Raw genomic sequence first — 20,319 nt, 5'->3', positions numbered from 1 at the left:
TGAACGCCAAGATCCTCGCCTAAGGGTGCGGATGGTTTGGTGTACAGAAACATCAAATAAGAGTACTGGATGTTACAGATGCTCCCGTAGAAGTCTCTACAGCCCCAAAGACCAAGTGGCCATTTTTAATGGAGGGTTAGAGGTGGGAACCATAACGGCTCCAAGGAAGAGGTGATACTTGAATTTTGAAAGATGAATCAGGTTCCCCAAGTATGCCAGAAGGGAAAGGCACTCTAGGCAGATGGACTTCAAACATCTCAGCACATCCTAAGAAGTGCCAAAAGTTGGTATGACTAATTTCTCAGCCTCTGCCCTGTTGTCATTCAGGGCTGGCTAGTTCACGGTGATGGGGGCTGTTCTGTGTGCTGTAGGACATTTAGCAGTACGCTTGGCCTCCTTCTTGATGCCAGTAGCACCCCTCCTCTAATTGTGACAACCAAAAAGGTCTCCAGACTTGGCCAAATGTTCCCTGGGGGCCAAGATGTCTAGTTGAGAACCATTAAGCCAGAGAATGGGGTCAGAGTAGGAGGCCCAGGGAAGGAAAAACCTGGTGAGGCCAGCTGGAGCCAGATCAAGACAGGCTTTGTAAGCCAGGCCCCTGGAGTTTATCTTGGAGACAGGGTGGCCAGGTGGGGACTACTGAAAGTACTAAGAGGTTTAAAGCAGAAGGTAGGATGGTTATATTGGTATATAAGAAAAACATATATGAGGGTAGGACCTTACTCCTCATGCAGTGCCCAGCAAAGTATCTTTCTCTGAGTAGGGGGTTCACTGAGGATGCACTGGATGCATGGAGACTCACCACCTCCCAGCACCCCACCCCCACAGGCCCTCTGTGAGACCACCCTGTTAGGCCACCCTGTGGGCACTACACAGCCGTACTTCAGAGTTCTCTAGAGCCGTCCGTCTTCCTCTCCTCTCATTACCCCGCCCCACCTCCCTTACCCACATACATGCTGAGTAAGAAATCCAGTGACACCAAGTTTTAGCAGTGCTGCTACGATGCCAGCTTTTGTGAAAAGGGAATGAACAACTTGGAATTAAACAGACCCAGGTTTGAGGCCCAATTTTGCCACCTACCTACCAGGCTGAACGACCTGGGCATAATAACGTTATCTCTGAACGTGTTTCCTCATATAACTTGGAGAACAAAATCCCCACTGCATCTCTGGCTTGTTATCAGAATTATGCAAACTCAAGTGCAGAAGTGGTTCTATCCACTCAGACAACAGCAGCAGCGTGGCATCCTGGTCATGAACAGCAGATGGCAAGAGTGGTCATTTGCAGCCTTTGGGTTAATATGAAGGATTTAAGGAAAAACTTCTGGAACCTAATTTTGTTTGCAAGTTTGGAAGCTTCTGTCTAAACACCCCTACCCCACCCACCAGAACAGGGTCTGCCTTTCAGAGGATGCTAACAAAATGCACCCCTTACCTCCATATGTTGTGCAAAGTGCAAGGACTCTAGGATTCCCGGAGCCCACCTACCCTGTGGATTCCCTACTGCCCTGACCTGTGTTTACCACTATTTCTATTTCAAGGGTCTCCCACAAGAGAAGGGAGAGTGCTCATGAAGGGTGCCTGAGCCCTCTAGTACGTCTGACCTTAGAGCATTGCTGAGGAGTGGTTCAAGTGAGGTTCTTGGGAGTTGAAGTGACCCCACTTGGATTCTTCTGGAATTCTGCCCCAGCACTTTTGCCAGTTGTGACCTCCCACAGACACCAGCCAATTCACCTGTAGGGCAGGCCAAGGCCTAAGTGCCTGGTGGCCCCCCCCTAGAGCCACACCTCACGGGCTGTTTTGTACTGGAGCTTATTTCACTAAACTATGGGAAATGGAGTTCCTTCAGACCGCCCGTGCAAGGAGACTTCCGAAGCCACTTTGTCTCCAACCCCTTGAACCCTTCTTAGCGCACACCCAAAAGGGAGGCACGCCAGCGTGCCCATGGTTGCGTTATGAGACACTTTGGAACACTTCCCAGTTTAACATGGCGAAGCGGAACTCACATTGAAACAGAGGAAAGGGACTAGGCACATTGGCTAAGAGCAGGGGAGGTGTTAATAGGTGAAAATCATGTCCTTGGTGTAACCCAGGTTCTCCAGGTTCGGGTGAGCGGCTCTCTGGATCAGGGGAGGTGGGCCACACACCAGCATGAGTGTGAACTTCCCAGGAGAAGGGAGGTGCTCCTTGATCATGTCAGCGGTGATGAAGCCTGAGCTGTACTTCCAGCCTGAGATTAAGCACAAAGAAAAGCTGTGGAGGGGCCAGATCGAGTCTCTGACCCCAGGCCTCCTGCTGTGCCTCCCAAAAGCTGAAAAGTAGAGGTCATAGGGGGCCCTGACAGCCCTCTTCAGTATTCACCCCAGATGCCAGGTTCTGAGGCTCCTGGCTGGCATCTGCCTGCTGTGAGCACCGGTGAGGATGGAGCACAGGACAGTGAGGTGGGATGTGCCAGGGCGCCCGTGTGAACCAAGGCAGCCAGCTGGAGCTGTGCGTGGGACGTGTGGCGTTGTGGACCGGCTCGATTGGTGGCGCCCTCTGCTGGGCAAGGAGCTGTATGACAAGGCAGACCGCTCAGTGCAGTGTGGGAGAGGCAGCCTGAAGGGTGCGGTGGCCTCGTGGGGTGCTAGCCCCGTGGGGTGCGGTATGCACAGTGGTGTCTGGGTGCTCTCAGGGGCTCAGCCTGTGAGGACTGCTGTCCAGGTGAGGTGAGTGGTGAGCGGTCAATGGCTACATAAGCTGCAGTGTATGTGATGGCTCTGTGGGATGCCGTGTGAAGCCTGGGGCAGGTGCTCAGTGCCCCGCCTGATGTTCAGCGCAGTGTGTGGACTGCTGCTGAGACACAGGACACCTGCCCTTCACCGCCTTCACAAGCAGGTCATCCCAAATCCTCTCTCCTTCAAATTCCTGCATGTCCCCCCCATGTGGAGACAGAGCCCACCGGTCTCAGTCCCCAAGCCCAGTCCCAACAAACCAACCCAGGGACCAGTCCCTGAGGTGGGTCAGAGGCTGGACCTGACCCAGGGTGGGGACAACGGGGGTCATACCAGCAGGAGGCCTGTCCAGGGTGTACCACAAGTTGAACTGGTCTGGGTGAGTTCTGGCAATTTCTTCAAGCTCCTTTCTCATCAAGATATCCGCCTCTGTCTACAAAAGCAGCAGCATGAGCAGAGACTTCCTGCTTATTCCCAGATTGAGCACAGGGCTTAGCACATTTCTGCCCAAGCTGCCTCCACTCTGGCTTGAGTGTGCCCCGCAGACCACCCCAGACAAACTAGAGTTCTGCTGCTGCTCCTGCACAACAAACCCTCCTGTGGGTGGAAGAGCTGCCCTCCAGCTGGAAGACCATGGCTCAGCCTGGGCGGGGCAGCTTCACTTAGAGGGTCCAGCCCCACCTCCCACATCCACACGAGTGCCAAGCACGGCAAACGCAACTGGAACAAGCCGAGTGCGGGCCCAGGATCTTCTGCCGGGACTGGAAGGGGCTAAGGCAGTAATATATCACATGATATATGACAGCACGGGAGAGCTAAAGGAGAGAAAAACAAAGTCTGGAGCCTCATTCGGGGAAAAGGAAGCCAAAGCCAAAAGAAACGTCACAGGCTCAGAGATACTGCACAGAAGACCTGGATCTTAAAACTTCGCAATTCTTGTGCTAATAATTCCATTTCTGGGATTCTGTTTAAGAGAATAATCTAACCATGATCAGGTCTAGGCACAATTATTCATCACTATTATTTATAAGTGAAAACAATCTGAATGTAGAAGATTTAGTAAATTATGTATAATTTGTAGTATAATTTGATACAGACTGATGAAAATATTTATAGTTTTTATGAGAAGAAAATGTCTATATGGTAATTAATCCTGACTAAGAAAACAGAACTATACATATGTATGTAATTATAAATATATAGCATGTAGAGAAAAAAGATAAAAAGTCAAATATTTATATGCTTCTGTATTTTCCAAAACTTGTATTGGAAAATACAAGGGCAACTATTATTTTATACTCAGATAAACATATATGTAAGCTATGTATTAAGGAAGGAAGGAAAGCATAGCGCTTAGGGTTGGTTGAGGAGACAGAAGAGTTTGGGGGAAAAAAAATGGGAAAAGGGCCTGGACCCAGCTTCTCCGCTGCCAGCAGTCCCGGTTGAGCCCACCAAGCCCTCCCCTGGCCACAGGCACCCAAGCAGCATGAGCTCAGGCGGGGGTGGGGTGAATGCAGAGCCCCTGCTCAGCAAACATTCCATCCATCCTACCCCTGCAAGCTCAGGGCTGACTCGGCAGAACTGACCTGGTTGGCAAAGATGAGGGACATCCTGGTCCTGTCACTGGGGTTCTTGATGATGTGGCGAATGAGCTGCAGCATGGGTGTGATCCCTGGAACACAGTTAGCGGGCGGGCTAGCCTCCTCTGCCTCTCCGATGCCCACAGCCCCTGGTCTGCAGCCGCTGGACAGTTTCCTTGGCCCCAATTCTACTTTTCTCACTTCTGCCCCCCTACTCAGAGTGGGGAACTGTGCTTCATTTTGGTTTTTCCTTCTAATACAACAGTAAATCAGTCATTTCTCATTTTCATACGGCAAGATGGAAGGAACACTGGCTTTGGAACTGGGTTTCATGCTCAGCTCCCTCACTAACTGTCTGACTAAGGTGAGTCGGGTACGTGTCTGAGCTCTTCAGGGTCCTCATTTATAAAACAGAGTTACTGATGAGTAAATGTGATAGTTTCAAAAATGCCTATTATGGTGCCTGGCAAGTTGTCAGTCTCTTTACATGTTTGTTCTGTTCTTTCAGATGTTCATTTTCAAAAGATGGGGAGTCAGGCTTGAACTGGATCCAGGAGTCCTTGGGGGACAATGTGTGGGCCTCCCAGCCTGGCCCCAGCCTCTTCCATGTACTCAGCCTGACTTTAGAGGCTCCCCAGGGCTCCTGGAGCAGCCGCCATGTTGGTTTAGGGAAGCAGAGCACACAGGGTCAGTTTCAAGGCCTGTCATTGATCCCATACTCCCATCTAAAATAGCCAGGGAAAGAATCGCTCAAATCACCCCTTCTATGATCAAATGACTCCAAAGTCAGAAAGGTCTCAGGGCTCACCTATGGATGAAGCCCCAGGAAGCCTCTTACCTGTGCCCCCAGCAATCATTCCCAGTTGATGGACCAGTTTTTCTTCAGGCTCACTCATTTTGTATGCTTTGGTTGAAAATTTCCCTGAAAACACAGAGGATACTTCTGACTTCTGGAGCTCTTGCCTGAGAGCCCGCAAAAGATGACTGGCTTTCCTTGGGACTTCCAGGAGGCAAGTCCAGCTAAGGAAGTGGCCGTACCATCTTAAACCAGAAGAACAAGACAGATGGCCTCCTCGGCCAACCATGGTGCACTGATGCACCAAGTAGGAACAGAGCCTGGGTCCAGAGCCTGGGGAATCACTGCATCGTCTCTTCTGAGGAAGGAGGGAGGTTACACTGAAGTTAAGAGGGAGCCTCAGCACTCTCACCAACAGCAGTGAGTGAATAAATGATGTATATGTGAGTAAATGAATGAGTGTAGACTCCTTCTATTTTTCAGCATTAGTAGGTGCCGTTTATGTATCAGGCATTGTGCTGGAGATAGTGATGAGCACACACCAAGTCACCAAGCTACCTTAAGGAAGCTTACAATCTTCCTTAGATGTGTGAATGAATGTATGACCACTTTAAGGACACGTCCATGTGACTCAAATCTGAGGCGTTTCCTAGGACAATGGAACTACCGCAGGAATCTTCTTCCTCCCAGTTGGAGGCCCAGTGTGAACCCCCAGTACCTTGTCCATGATAGAACAGGTGCCCGCATGGCCCTTGAAAAAGGATGGTGTCCCCAATTTTCATGTTTTCCAAGTACTGAGTCATCTTCCCTCCTTCTGGATAACTAGGGTGTACATTTTTGAAGTAGATCTGAAAAATGAGGTAGCATGGTTTTCACAGCCTCAGACCTGAGGCCACAGCCACAGAGAACTCAGAAATGCATTTGCTGCTAGAAAACACACGGAGACATCCTCTGCACTCATGGTTGCTCTAGGCAACCCCTGAAGACATCACCAGGTCAAAAGCTTCCCTGTGAAATGACACTTCTGGAAAGCCCTATCCAGAGCACGTGTCCCTTCTCCACCCACCACCCTTACTAGGCTTGTGAGGGCGAGGCAGCTGGACATGGGGGATAGCAGTAACCTTTATAATGAAGTCCACAAAGCCCCGATCATCGTCACTGGACACAGGCGTGTAAGCCCGGACCACCAGAACACCATCAATTTTGGCCAAGAGATGGACGTAGTTACCTACAGAAAAGGCATCAAATGTCAAGCCAGCATGGCCAGCCTAACAGGACCCAGGACTCCCCTAAAAAGGACTGAGCTTCAGGGAAATGGGTGCATCGTGTGGCAGGGTACATGGGGCGAGTGCCAAACAGGGAAGGAGCTCAAATTCAGGATGTCTGGATCCTAGGCATGCTCTTGTCACTCCGTGTGTATCCCTGGGTAAGTCACTTCATCTCTGGGTAAATGGGGATGATATACCTGCCCTGCCTCCATCATAGTGCACTTGTGAGCTTCACATACAGGAACCTACTGTCAGTGTGTCCTTACTGTGTCAGAGTACTTTGTGGAGCAGGAAGAGGTCATTCAAGTTGGAGGCTGAGTATTAACAATTACAGAAAGGAGTGTTTCCCCTTTAAAGCAAAATGTGTTGCCGTCCCAAAATCATTTCTTCCTAAACTAGATGCATCAGTGGAGTCAGTGAATAAATCACAGCCCCCTCATCTATAACCCATTGCCTGGCATAGAGAAGGCCTGGGCTCACAGGTATGCAGGGTCCCAGGATTTGGACTCCCCCAGACCAGGAGTTCTAGACAGACCATTGTGTCTTCCTGGCCAATGGCTCTGCTGAGAGGCAGCAGTCAAGTTTTAAACCATGTAATTCTGACCTTCCAGGGTAGAAATGAATGGACAAGCTGTGGCCAGAGACATGGATCATGACTACATCTCAGTGTCACACGATGAGCTGGGCCATTCAAATTTCTGCTGGAGCTAACACGGGAAGTGTCAGTGACGTAGGGTGGAAGCTGCAATCGAGAGGCTAAAAGACAGAGGCAAGACGAAGCTCCGTACCAGAGTATCTGAGGGAGTAGAAACTACATACACAGGAAAGACAGAGTGGATATGTAGACAAAGGCAGAGACCTAAAGAGAGACAGAGAAGGCAGGAAGGGGTACCGGAAGGGCCAGTCCTTCCAGCAGTTTCAGAAACATACGCCAAAGTTTTTGACAGGGCTTGAGGCACACAAACACTTTAGGTTAAGAAAGAACAGGCTCAATGACTCTGACTATGGCCTGGCTGGACACCAGGGATACCCAGGAATAAATTCCTGAGGCAGCTTCCTTCTGAGAACTAGTCTGAAATCGGAAATCTTAGAAAGGTTCCTTCAGGTGCAGCCAACCTGGGCCTGGCAGCATCCCCAGAGAAAATGGTCCCGCCCGCCCTATCTCTAACCAGCTTCATTTCAGCCGAGCTAGGAAGCATCAGCAACCGCTGTCCCACTGACTTTGCACTGCCTATACCAGAGATGGGGAGACAATGGGTTATGACAGAATCTAAGAAATTCTATTTCAAAGTTTTTCATTCTTTTAGCCTTCTTGCCAATAGCACTGACTGCATAGGCCAGGCAGTGGGCTGGAAGGCAGGCTGGCACTGAGCTCTCATGGATGAAGACAGAGACAGGAAGCAGCAAGGAGGCTGACGGGTCAGGCTGGCTGCCTAAGGGGTAATTTCAACACTTGTTAGAGGTGAGGTCAAGGTTTTGTCCCATGCACACAGAACAAGTAGGCCATGGATGAGGATCCCCACCAGGCAGGCAAGCAGCACTAGCAGTCTGTAAAAAGCGCTGGATTCCCTGGCTATGCACCTAGCAGAGGTTTCCCCCTCAGTAAGACTCAGCCATCTGGCAGTGGTACAGACTAGAAACAGGATAACTCAGAACTCTAGGACCACTGGGGCTGGTATTCACAATGGGTCCTTCGTTGTGTGGGTCTGAGGGCCCTGCTGAGAATCCATGCGGTAGTGGGGAGGGACCCCTGATTCCCTCCTGCCTGTCTACATTTTCTGTGCCTTTCTTCTAACTATAGGGGAACATCCTCCCATCCTTCCCAAATGCACAGACAGCACTGCAATTTCTGAATTTGACATCCACCAATCACTTTATCCTTACAAACCAAAAAGCAGGCAGGCCTGGGAAATCCCATTTCATAGTCTGAGGCTCAGAGAGATTGAGAAATTTGCCTAAGGTTGCTCAGCAAGGAGCCTGCGATGATGTTAGACCTTTTGACTCTAGACTCACTTCTTTTCAATACTCATTGAGAGATCATTTTTGTGTCAGCCCAAATCAAACAATGAGAAAGGGAATGATGGTCCCCAAGCCCATCTCCCTACCTTTCTGAGCTCATGTGTCTCAGGAAAGGTATCAGGTCAACCTTTACACCCCAGCTGAGTTTCATCACCCAGTCTTGGTAATGAAACCAAACCCCACTCACCTACAGGAAGCCCTAAGACATGATCTGGTGAGGGCAGTCCAAAACGGAACCTCTGGGTGTTGTGGCTGATTTGCTAATAAAACAAAACAGGCAGGCTGTCAACTTTCTGGAAGTCTTGCTGGGTAGCTCAGATGCCTGGCAAAGGAGTTCCATTTGGTGCTTTCCCAGCGCGAACATACACGCAGACAATGGCAGCAGGGAGCCAACTGGAGGCCATGAAATGCCTGTCCCACCACCCTGCCTTCTCAGCCATCACCTTCCCCACCACTCTGGTCCTCCTCTCTTTTACCCACTGACAGTTGGAGGGGGTGGGCTGACCCCTTACCTCTTTCTCAATCAAGGGTAGCGGGTACTTGGTATTAGGGTCCTTTAAAGTGATAAGATGTCTTCTCCTTGAGTTCATGTTCTTCAGGGCCAACAGAAGAACTGTTACCCCAAGGATGGTGATGGCAAGGAACAGGGACGGGTCCTAGCCAGGCACAATGTGAACAGGGCACCTCAGGTCCTGCCTACCCTAAGCAGGACAGTTCTCAGGCACAGAGGCACCCTCTCCACACCAAAGGCACAGAAGCTGGGCTGTGCCTGAAAGAAACTGGGCAGAGGGAAAGGTATTGAAACAGAAGGCAGTCTGAGACTATGAGGGACCCAAAAGGTAGGGATGGGGTCAGTTGCAGGTCAGACAAGAGGGGATATTTCAGGCCTCCTGGACCAGGCCAGAGAGATGGCCTGGGAGTGCTAATGTCATCAGAGCCTTCCTGCCCATCTGCTTCCATCTTACTACAGCCAAAGGCGCATGCCCTGGGAGTCGCCTTCTTGAGGTGGAGGGAGTGATGGCATTGCTCCTAACACACAATTTGGAATGAAGTCCCCAGCCCCCAAGGACAGAACTAGAGAGAGGGATGGGTGTTGCATCCTCCCCTGAGGCGATGTGGCTGACAGCTAGGCAGGGGCAGGCTCACCTTCCCCACTAGTCCTACCTGTCCAGGATAGGCTAGGGGTTGGGGTGGGATGAGTACTCCCGACTTGGGGGTACTCCATTACCTTAGCGCCTGGGGACACACCAACACCCTCCAAGGCAGGAGAAGGAGCCTGAGCGCTCACCTGTCCGCGGCTCGGCCAGCCTCCGCATCTGCCTCCAACTCCGCCCCCCGCCCCCCGCCCCGCAGGGGCCGCCTGCTCATTTCCCGATCCCAGCCCACGCCGCCAGGTTCGCGAAAGGTCCGCCAGCGATCTTCTCACGCCACGCGCCCCGATGCCCCGCCCCACACGCGCCACGCCCCCTCCAGCTCCGCACCGAGCCCAGTCCCGCGTGACCGCCCCCCCGCCCCTCCGGGTACTGCCCGCGGCCCTCTCCCTTCCCGCATTAAGGCTCCGGGGGGGCCCGGTCGGGCTTCCCCCGGCTCCCGCCCGCCTCCGCGTCTGTGGCCTCTTCCCACCGGGCCGTCCTGCCCTGGGAGCCCACCCGGAACGAGACGCCGAACATATCGTGGACGTGAGGCTGGCCCGAAGGCGGGTGCGCAGCTCCCAACCCCGCTGGCCCGCTGACTCGGGGCGGCGCCCTGCAGCTCCGCCGGACCGACGGCTGCGCCTCGCTGACAGGTAGGGCCCGACGCCAGGGAGAAGGGCCGGGCGGGGAAACGCGCGCCCACACCGGCGGCGCCGCGCGGCGGGCACCTTCTGAGGTCACCCGACCCCCACCCGGAGGAGCCGGCGTCGGAAGGTTCTTTCTCGCGGGCCTATGGCTCTGCTCCTGCCCCGCTTCACGGCCGCGCTGAATCCAGGGTCCTCCATTGCTTGGGGTTGGGGGTGGAGACGGGGAAGGTAGCGCCGAAAGCTAGGGGCTTCCTCGCTCCTAGTGAAACATGCCTTCTTTATTACGTGCCCCCCTCTCCATCCCGGCCCTCTCCCAGAACACTCAGAGCTGCGCTGATGGACACCTCTCTGCCCTCAGCTGGTTTAAACTGTGGCTGGGCTGGAGGGAGGGCGTCTGAGGGGAAGGAAAAGGATGCTGGTAAAGGAAATGGGAATCTGGGCCAGTTCAAAGAACACATAAATATTTTCTTGCGCAGCACATAGTGATCCTACTCTGAACCTGGTCCAGGCCCAGGTGTTGGCGGGAGTCAGGTGGCGGCGTAATGGAGTTTACGAACACATTCACTCAAAGCGTTCCTTCATACGTTTATTATTGGGAGAGAGGGAGAGAGGGACCCAACACTAGACCAATGGGAGACAGAATGGCAGGCATATACGGTTATGGGTGTTCCTCACAGTTATTTCAGAATCTTGCTGACCCCCCCCTCCGTCCAGCATTTTTTCCACTGCCAATGGCAAAGGTAAATTCCACCCTCCTGGGCCTGAATGAGACGGAAGCCAAGAAATAGATTCCTATCTCACCCCCACCCTCCGTGTGTAGTATATGCCTCGTACCCTAACATCTGCAGGTGCCCGAATATTATTGTGCGATAGCTTAATTTTTCACAATCTGATAAATGTAAAATGATGGCTTGTGAACCTCATTTCATTGCCTAAGTGCTAAGGAGGTTGAACATCTTTCATGTTTATTTCCCATGGCGTTTACTTTTCTGGGGGGAAAAAAAGGCCTGCTCATGACTTGCCCATTTTTCTATTGAGTTGTCTTTCCTTACTAAATTTTAGGAGTCACATATACATACTATTTTACAAACTACTTCTTTGCTAGTTACAAATGTTTTCTCCCCGTTTGCAACTTATTTTACCTTTCTTTTTTCTCTCTTTTCTCTTCTCTCTTCTCCTCAGTGTATTTTAATGAATAGAAGTTTGCAATTGCAGTGTAGCCCAGTGTTTCATTCTTCAATCTTTTACCTTTGTGGTTAGTGCTTTTTTGTGACTTATCTATTCCCACCCAAGGTCATAAAGAGATTTTATATTTTCTCTGACAAGATATAAAACTTTTCCTTTCATACTGAAGTCTTTCAACTACCTGGAGCTGATTTCTGTTTATGATGTGAAGCAGGGATCCAATTTAGTTTTTTCCATATCATGGATACTAAGTTGTCTTGGTAACATTTATTGAATAGGTCATACCTGGCCACTAACCTGCAATGCCACTCCTGTTATATATCAGTTTTCACATACAAGGTCTGACAATTAATTTCCTGAACTTGTTGCAACAATGTTGCTAACCTTTTTGACATCAGAGGTATTATTCATGGTGAATTTGTACCAACTGGACAAACAGTTTACCACGTTTACTATTTGGAAGTGCTGAAAGGCTGTGTGAAAAAGTTAGATGACCTGAACTTTTCGCCAACAATTCATGGCTCTTGCATCACGACAATGCACCAGCTCACATGGCACTGTCTGTGAGGGAGTTTTTAGCTAGTAAACAAATAACTGTAATGGAACACCCCCCTATTCCCCTGATCTGGCCCCCAATGACTTCTTTCTTTACCCGAAGATCAAGGAATATTGAAAGGAAGACATTTTGATGACATTCAGGGCATCAGGGGTAATACGACAACCGCTCTGATGGCCATTCCAGAAAAAGAGTCCAAAACTGCGCTGAAGGGTGGACTAGGCACTGGCGTCGGTGCATAGCTTCCCAGGGGGAGTACTTCAAAGGTGACCATAGTGATATTCAGCAATGAGGTGTGTAGCACTTTTTCTAGGATGAGTTCACGAACTTAATTGTCTGACCTTGTTTGTATGAGTCTGGTTCTGTTCTCTTACATTGATCTAGTTGCCCAACCCCAGTAGCAATAGGGGACTTTTGTAATTATAATAGTTTATAACAAGTGTTTATATCTTCCACTCATGCATTCAAATGTCACTTCATTGGTAGTTTATGTTACATTCTATTCATAACTTTTACTTCAGTTTATAATTATACCTCGTGAGTATTTTTAATTGTTAAATAACTGATTTGCACATTTGTCTAGAAGTTCTGTTATGGCAGAGACTTTGTCTCCCCAGGGCTTACTTAGCACAGTAACTGTCATATAGATAACGTTCGATAAATATTTAACAAATGAATGAATAAATTCATCTCTGCCCTGCCGCATTTAGTACAGGGCCTGGCGTGTGGTTGATGCTCCATAAATACCAGAGAGTGGGACATTACTTTCCATCAGTACTCTGTGCCACTTCCTTGCTTACTTTGTCTCTGTAAGACATAGCACCAGATGACACACTGTATTATCTTACCTACTTGTTTACTGTCTTACTCTCAATAATGTAAGCTCCATGAGGACAGGACTTGCTTTGTCTGTTTTAACTCCTGCTACATCCCAGGCCTAGAACAGTGCCTGGCAATTAGTAGATGCTCAGTAAGTATTTATGGCATGAATGGATGAATGAATGAATGAACACATGCATGCATGAATGAATGAACAAACTTCATTTTCTTCCTTTGATTCAATCAAAAGTCTTTATTTTAGGTTTTGGAATTCAGAGTCACTTTACCTTTTCCTGTGGCTTAGTACTTTTCCTCTACCCACCATTCTCCCTTCCATTTTCCCTGCACAGTCCTTCAGTGTCACCAGAGAGGCAGATGGCACATCCTCCTTTATTAATCTAGAGCAGGATAAAAGGCAGGCTAGGCTCCCAGTAATTTTGAGAGGGCAGTGAGTCCCCTCTCTCCTCAGCTCTCCTACACTCTTTATATGTGTCCCTCACGTGCTTGTGTGCTGCCTGGAGTTTGGCTTTTCTAGTCTCCTGGAATAGACTGTGAGCGTGTCTCACTTTCTCAATGCCCAGCTTGGTGATAGGGCCTGGCAAAGAGTAGGCCCTCAGCAAGTGTTGGCTGAAAAAAGGACGAATGAACATCCGTTGTCACTCTCTGAGCGTATATGAGATTCTGCCCCCATAGGACAGCCCCTCCTGTGTGGTACCACGCATTCCTCACTGCTGGGATTCTCCTGGGGGAGCTAATGCCCTGACCAAGTTTATGCTTCATGAGCATTTCCTCTCTAAACAATTTCCAGGCTGTTGCAGACTTTTCATTAGCTTTTTCATCTTGAAAATGGTTTATTTTTCACGTTACCCCCGCAACAAATGCCCACCTCTCAGATGCTAGGTGTTAAACCTAAATTGTGGTATAATGGCCTCCAAAATATACCCACATCCTAATTCCTGGAACCTATGAATGCTGCCTTGTATGACAAAAGGGACTTTGTAGCTGTGATTAACTTAAAGATCTTGAGATGGGAAGACTGGCCTGGATTACCCAGTGAGCCCAATATGATCACAATATTTTTTATAAGTGAGATGCAGAAGGAGACAGAGAAGAACAGGATATGATGACAGAAGCAGCAGTTGGAGTGATGAACTTTGAAGATGGAGGAAGGGGTTACAAGCCAAGGAATGCAGGTAGCCACCAGAAGCTGAGAAAGTCAAGGAAAAGGATTGCCCCTCAGAGCCTTTGGAAGGAACAAGCCCTGCTGACACCTTGACTTTAGCCCAGCGAGACTGATTTTATACTTTTGGCTTCCAGAACTGTAAGAGAATAAAGGTGTGCTGTTTAAAGCCAGTACGTTGGTTACAGCAGCAATGGGAAACTAATACACTAAATGAAGGATTGCTTTTGTCACTTCGGGCTTGTTTGTGTATGCTTGGATTTGTTCCAAAAATATATTTCCTGGGATTGAGATCAGACGAGCCAGGAGCTGCCCCTCCCCTCTGGTTCTGATGTTCTTGTTGCTCTCATTATGGGTCTCTTTTCTCATGTGAACAACCTCCCTCAGCAGCCTCCTGCTGCCTGGCCACGTCTTCAGCTTGTCTCTGCCAGGCCATGTGAGTGACCCTCCTGTTCCATCCCTTCCTAATCACTCTGGCTCTGGCCTGTCCTATGTGCATAAATGTCATCCTGAAGCAAGGATGTCAGCAGACAAGTCTAGCTGACTGGGGTGAGCTTCATGAAAGAACACTGACGGAATACCTTACCCACTCCCACTCCAATCACCCAACCCCCGTGACCAACGCAGAATATTTCCTGAATTGGAGTTTCCTTGGTTTTCCTCTTCAAGGATTTTAAAGTAAAGTGTGTCGATGCTACTTGATCAGAATTCCCCTACTGAGCACTGCAGATGGGCATAAAGCAAAAGTAACGCTTTGCTTCCTGGAATGTCCTCAGCCTTGACTTGTACAACAGAAATGTGGCATGGGAAACCTTGCGTGCTCCTGGCAATGTGGGGCTTACGTGGGCCAATGGAGTAAGACTGTAAAGCTGAGACCCTTGAGACACTGGGAAGGACCAGCCTTTGCTAGAGACAACGTGTTTGGGAAGAATCAAAAGAACAGCTTGCAGAGCCCTATTCCCGTCGTCCCTTCCACACCCAAGGGGACTCCTTCCCCAGCAGCTGTGTCTGCAGAGCTGCTCCAACAATGCTCGTCAAGTTCCCCACCAATATTTATAGCAGTTGCTTCAACTCTTCCCACACAGCATCTGTTGTGTCAGAGGCTGGGTTAGAGCCTCCAGAAGGTAGTAATTACGAGTTCACAGCTTGGGCTGTGGAGACAGCAGGGAATAAATGGGGCAGCAAATGCAGTTTCCAGGGGAAAGTTCCACCTGCGCAGATGGGGCGTGGGAGCGAGCCTAGGGCTGCGAGCCTCAGACTTGCAATAGGAGAAAGGCAGGCCACCGGGAAAGGGAGAAGGGGAAAGTGTCCAAAACAAAGAAATAAAGGGAAGCATTCGCATCTCCTGCTTGAACACAGCCAGGACCTTGGTTGGTCACTAACTTGCCCCAGCTTCTGCTTCCTTGTCTCTTTTAGGACAAAAGCAGGAGGTTTTCAAAAGTTTTGTTTGTGGGGACAATTTGTGGTTTTTTGTTTGTTTGTTTGTTTTTAAAAGGCGTGAACAAGTGAAGAGAGAGCACATTGGGCTAAAACCTCCATTCTGAGAGCAATTATACAACCTTCATTTTTATATAACTGTAGAGTTTACGAACATTTCCCCAAATGGAGCACATTCCTCTGAAAATGTTGTGATCCTTTTACCACCACTTTAATTTGGAGAAAGGACCTCGAAGAGATTCCATGCCTTATCCATGATCACATGGCTTGAAAATAGCAAAGCTGGGAGGCAAGCCCACATTTCTGAATCCAGCCTAATGTTCTTCTACACCTCATGGCACCCTGTGGTACAGTCAGTGCATAAAAGACATTTTGTTCACGATGCATGCAAACTTAAACTCAATCCCTGATTTCAAATTAAAGAAGCGCTCCATTTTTCAGCTGATAAAGTTGAAGCCCAGAGATGTCGAACGGTGCTTTTGGAGGAAAGGCTGTGATTGGGTCATTTGTATTGAAGTGTCAGTCTTTACCAGCCTGCAGTTTGATTAAGAGCAAGGGAGAGTTTCTTCCATGGTGGAAGAGAATTCAGAAAGTATAGAAATACAGAAAATGCACCTCTTTCCTCTGCCTGTCTTCCTGTTACTGTGTATCACCTGCCATGTTCCTGTCTAACCAAGTGCTTCCCTTATATGCCAGTTCTCGTCCCTCTTTTCTTCTAAAGAACATTGCCCCAGCAATTCTTCCCTCTTTCTCTTTCCTTACCAGTTCCTTCTCTCTCATTGATAATTCCTGTCAGTATACACATATGCCGTAATTTTCCCCATCTGCTTAAAAAAGGCAAAATAAATCCTTTTGACTTCCATATCCATATCTAGGTGCTATTTCATTTCTGTGTTCCAAGTAAAATTTCTTGAAATAGTTGTCTTTACCTGCCATCTCCAATTCTTCCCATCAGATTCTCTCACTACTTGCTCTCACCACTACTTTAAAACTGCCCTTGTCGAGAGACAAAACCCCCATATTGCCAAATGTAAAGGTCAGTTCTCAGTCAATTCCTCATTTCCACTCCATGTAAATGTTGGAGTGCCCAGGGCTCAATTCCCAGACAACTTCTTTGGTGATCTCTTCCTGTGTCACAGGTTTAAATATCAACAATATGCTGATGATTCTGAAGTTTGCATAACCAGGCTGGATCTTTCTCCTGATCTCTGTGTTCATAACATCCAACTCCCACTTGATGTCTCCTCTTGGATGGCCACAGACATTTCAGACTTAACATGATCAAATACAAACTCCCGCTCTTCCCCCAGAATTCTGGGACCTCAGTCATCGGAAGGAGTCATCTCAGGATGAGAACACCTGAGATTAATTGTATATAAATAGTTGAAATCCTTCCCATGCCACATTTGTTAGTATACGTTGTTCAAAAATTTTCATTTCAGAAAACGGTAACACCAGACTTTCAGTTGTTCAGATCAAAACTACTGGGGTCATTGTTGACTTCTCTTTTTCACACCTCACATTCAATCTACCTGCAATTCCTGTTGGCTCTTACTTTAATGTATATCCAGAATCTGACTTCTTACCATGTCCACTGCTACCATTCAGATCTGCTTCTTGCATTGATTATTGTAGTCATCTTCTAACTGATCTCCCTGCTTCCTCCATTGCCTTCTCCTGTAGTCTAATTGCAACATAGTACAAGCGTGATCTTGTTGAAATGGGTTTAGGTCCTGTTACTCCACTTGATTCTCCTCATCCCACTTGGAGTAGAAGCCAGTGTCTGTACATTAGCCCATCGGGTCTTATACAAGCTGCCCTCCCCACGTAACTTCTCTGATCTCCCCATGTTCATGCCTTTCCAGACATGTTGACCTTTTGGGTAGTTTTTGTATATATCAGACATACTCCCACCTCAGGACTTTTGCACTTGCTGTTCTCTGTGCCTGGAATGCTCAGATATCTGTGTAGCCTTGGCCCTCATCCTTTTCAGGTCTTCTCTCAGATGTCTCCTTATCAGTTCTTCCCTGACCATAGATATTAATACCCTCCTAGCCAGCATTTACTATCCCCCATCCCTGCTTTGTTTGCTCTGTGTAATTTATTACCTACTGCTATAATATATTTTTTACTTCTTTGCTTGTTGTCTTTTTCTCATCCCCGTTAGATTTTTGTCCGTTTTGCTCACTGAAGTATCCTTGTGTGCCTCCATACCTGATGCAGATAGAGGCACTTACAAATACTTGTTGAATAAATGAAGAAATAAGCCTAGGAGGAACCTGAAGAGCACCCAAATCCCATCAACCCAAAGAAAATCCCTGTTAGCCCCTTGGAGTACATTCTTCTAGAGCTCTTATTTTTGAATGCTTATATTCTGTCTGTGTTGGACAGAAATGAGTGACATAAAAGCAAGTAATTCCCCTATAAATTAGGAAAAACAGACTGAAATTTTTTCAAGGTGCTTCAAAGAGATATGAAATGCTCTAGCATGTATTAAAATTATCAATACTTAAAAAGGTAATTGTTGGAAATACTCATTTTTGACCAGATTTATTTCAACTAAATTGTCATGTTCGCAATCTTGTTTAAAGTCAATTTGGTTTCAGCCAAATCAATTTGGAACTGCCATCTTGTTAGAATGGGTTTCAGGCTGAGAATTCCTGAGACTAATATAGTCGCATATCGAGAGTTCAGATCCTCCCTCTGCCACATTTGTTAGTGTATATTGTTCAAAATGAATACATTATTCTGAAAAAAGTAGGATGTCTGCTATGTGTGTTGGCCATGGAGGGGAAAAGTCATATGGCCCTAGAACTCCTAGTGATGACTAAGAATTAAAACGTAATGACTAAGACTAGCTTTCTATAATAGGTATAGTCTTATTAGCTACCACTGATTGAGTACCTACTATGTGCAGGCATTGGGCTAGGACATTATTTATAAACACATGATTGAGGATATTAGGGAACACCTGAGTCTGATCTCATTGTTTATGGTGCAGTATTTTGTGGACAGTACCACCATGTGTCTATGGTTAAGAAATCTATGATCTGAGCCATTGTATTGTAGTCTATCCTGAAGATAGGCAGTGGTAACGTGAGGTAGGTATGCATGGAGCCCCAGTGAAGGGAAATCAGAGAGAAGGACTCAACTCTGGTGTTTGCTATCCTGCCCAGCGGTCATGAGCATCCTGCTTACCGGAAAGGTGAGGGGGGCATGCCCTCTCTCATATCTAGGTGAGATGCCCCTGCGAAGGATGCCTGATGGTTGTTGCTTATTAAAAGTTTGGCAGCAGAAGTTGGGAGGATGGATGTATGTACCCCACGCCTCATACTCCATCCCCTAAAAGTGAATAGCACCTGTCCCACACTAATACATCCGACTTTGTGTTTATATATCCTTTTGTTGGGTCTGGGACTCATTTCCTGTGAGCACAACACAAGCATATTGACACAGTTGAGCTTCTGGACAGATAGAGCTAAGGATGTGGACTTGTAAGGGCACCTCCAGGATTCTGCCTGAGGAGTCAGCTACCCTCCCTGAAACAGAAACATTCCTCTTTGGCTCTTAAGTCCAGCTTCACTGTGTATTAAGAACTTGTTTCTTCTTACTGTTTGATCTTGAGCCTAGATTCTTAAGTGTAACATAGAAACTAAGCCCAACCAATAGGGCATATGGTCTATCTATAAGACATAGTTAATTTTCGTATGTAGGAGTGGGTCTCAACTTAAGTCTAAGTGGGTTGCAGACATATCCAGTGATGTTTGAACTGGTGGGATGGAATTGGCCAAAGTCTCTTTGCTTAGGGCTGAGGAGTTTCCTGAGAAAGAACTTATACTGAGGGAAGAATGATCCAGGCACAGATGAAACCTTAGTCATCTTGAGGGGGCAATTCTGAGAATATCATGGTGTCTTGTCTCTTTTTTTTCTAATTTAGTTATTGTAGTAAAATATACGTAACATAAAATTTACTGTCTTAATCATTTTAAATGTACGGTTCGGTGATATCAAATGCATTTATTATGTTGTGCAACCATTACTACCATCCATAACATTTTTCATTTTGTAAAACTGAAACTGTATACCTATTAAACAATAAACCCCATTCCTCCCTCCCCTAGCACCTGGCAACCACCATTCTATTTTTCTGTCTTTATGATTTTGACTACCTCACATAAGTGGAATCATACAGTATTTGTCTTATTGTGACTAGCTTACGTCACTTAGTATAGTGTACTCAAAGTTCATTTATGTTGTAGCATACGGGTATGTCAGAATTTCTTTTTAAGGCTGAATCATTTTCTGAAAAGCCTCCTGCCTGTTCACCCTCTAATCCAGGTCAAGGGGAAAAGCAAGGTGCCCGTGGCCAGTCTCAGCCAAGAGCTGTTTATGGGCCCTCCCCAGGTTCTAGCAGCTGCCACCCCTGGCTCATCTCACTTATATCGATGAAAACTAAAGTCCTGAGAGGTCAGATGACATGATGAAGGTCATGCAGACAAGTGGCCGCATCAGGATCTGAACCCTGGTCTGAATCCCACACCTGCTTTTTTCAGCATCTGCTTTCTGGCATTCAGAGTCCTGTGGCAGAATTTGGCCAGATAGTAACTGATTCGGCAGCCCCTGTCCCTCTCTAGAGAGAAGTTCATATATATACATATATGTGTATATATATATATATATCACATTTTGCTTATCCATGCCTCCATTGATGGACACTCGGTTGTTTTCATGTTTCAGCTGTTGTAAGTTGCTGTGAACATGGGTCTACAGATATCCCCTCATTGTCTCCTATTATTGATCCTGCTAGACTCATCCCAAGGAAAGCAAGAGTGAGGCCCTAAGTCAGAACTGAAAGAAGTTTCATTAAAGTCCCTATTAAACAGTGGAACCCGGGCAGTATTCATGGAGGGCAGCACAAAACAGAGACATTCTCCCTCGTTTCACCAAGGAACACGACAGTGTTGACACCGGTGGGGCTCCCATAAC

The 20,319-nt window shown here is 47.7% G+C and overlaps 2 protein-coding genes across 2 annotated transcripts in view; both read right to left on the bottom strand.

Annotated features, from left to right (window-relative positions):
* Nucleotides 1-1,932: 1,932 nt before the first annotated feature.
* LOC117030436 (NADH-cytochrome b5 reductase 2) lies at nucleotides 1,933-10,157 on the bottom strand. The gene is made up of 9 exons (XM_033120503.1): nucleotides 10,026-10,157; nucleotides 8,889-9,032; nucleotides 8,564-8,636; nucleotides 6,211-6,317; nucleotides 5,808-5,937; nucleotides 5,132-5,215; nucleotides 4,300-4,385; nucleotides 3,047-3,146; nucleotides 1,933-2,229 (listed from the first exon to the last, which is right to left on the bottom strand). The coding sequence occupies exons 1-9, from the start codon at nucleotides 10,044-10,046 to the stop codon at nucleotides 2,057-2,059; spliced, it is 918 nt and encodes a 305-aa protein (XP_032976394.1). The 5' UTR covers nucleotides 10,047-10,157; the 3' UTR covers nucleotides 1,933-2,056.
* An 89-nt stretch (nucleotides 10,158-10,246) lies between these two features.
* Nucleotides 10,247-20,319, bottom strand: part of OVCH2 (ovochymase 2) — a 30,551-nt gene continuing 20,478 nt past the window's right edge. The window contains exon 16 of the mRNA XM_033118894.1: nucleotides 10,247-10,356. Within this exon, the coding sequence (XP_032974785.1) occupies nucleotides 10,247-10,356 (110 nt within the window). The remainder of the gene's footprint in view (nucleotides 10,357-20,319) is intronic.

Source organism: Rhinolophus ferrumequinum, chromosome 11 (assembly GCF_004115265.2).
Source record: "Rhinolophus ferrumequinum isolate MPI-CBG mRhiFer1 chromosome 11, mRhiFer1_v1.p, whole genome shotgun sequence".
NCBI lineage: Eukaryota > Metazoa > Chordata > Mammalia > Chiroptera > Rhinolophidae > Rhinolophus > Rhinolophus ferrumequinum.
This window is presented reverse-complemented; position numbering and strand designations above follow the sequence as displayed.

Bases quoted from the DNA above. Each gene is read 5' to 3' on its own strand.
- LOC117030436 (XM_033120503.1), bottom strand. From the start codon at position 10,046: ATGTTCGGCGTCTCGTTCCGG. The intron at 8,637-8,888 runs GTAAGGGGTCAG...TTGTTTTATTAG, and splicing joins TACCCTTGATTGAGAAAGAG to CAAATCAGCCACAACACCCA. The intron at 5,938-6,210 runs GTTACTGCTATC...CTCATTTTTCAG, and splicing joins TTGTGGACTTCATTATAAAG to ATCTACTTCAAAAATGTACA.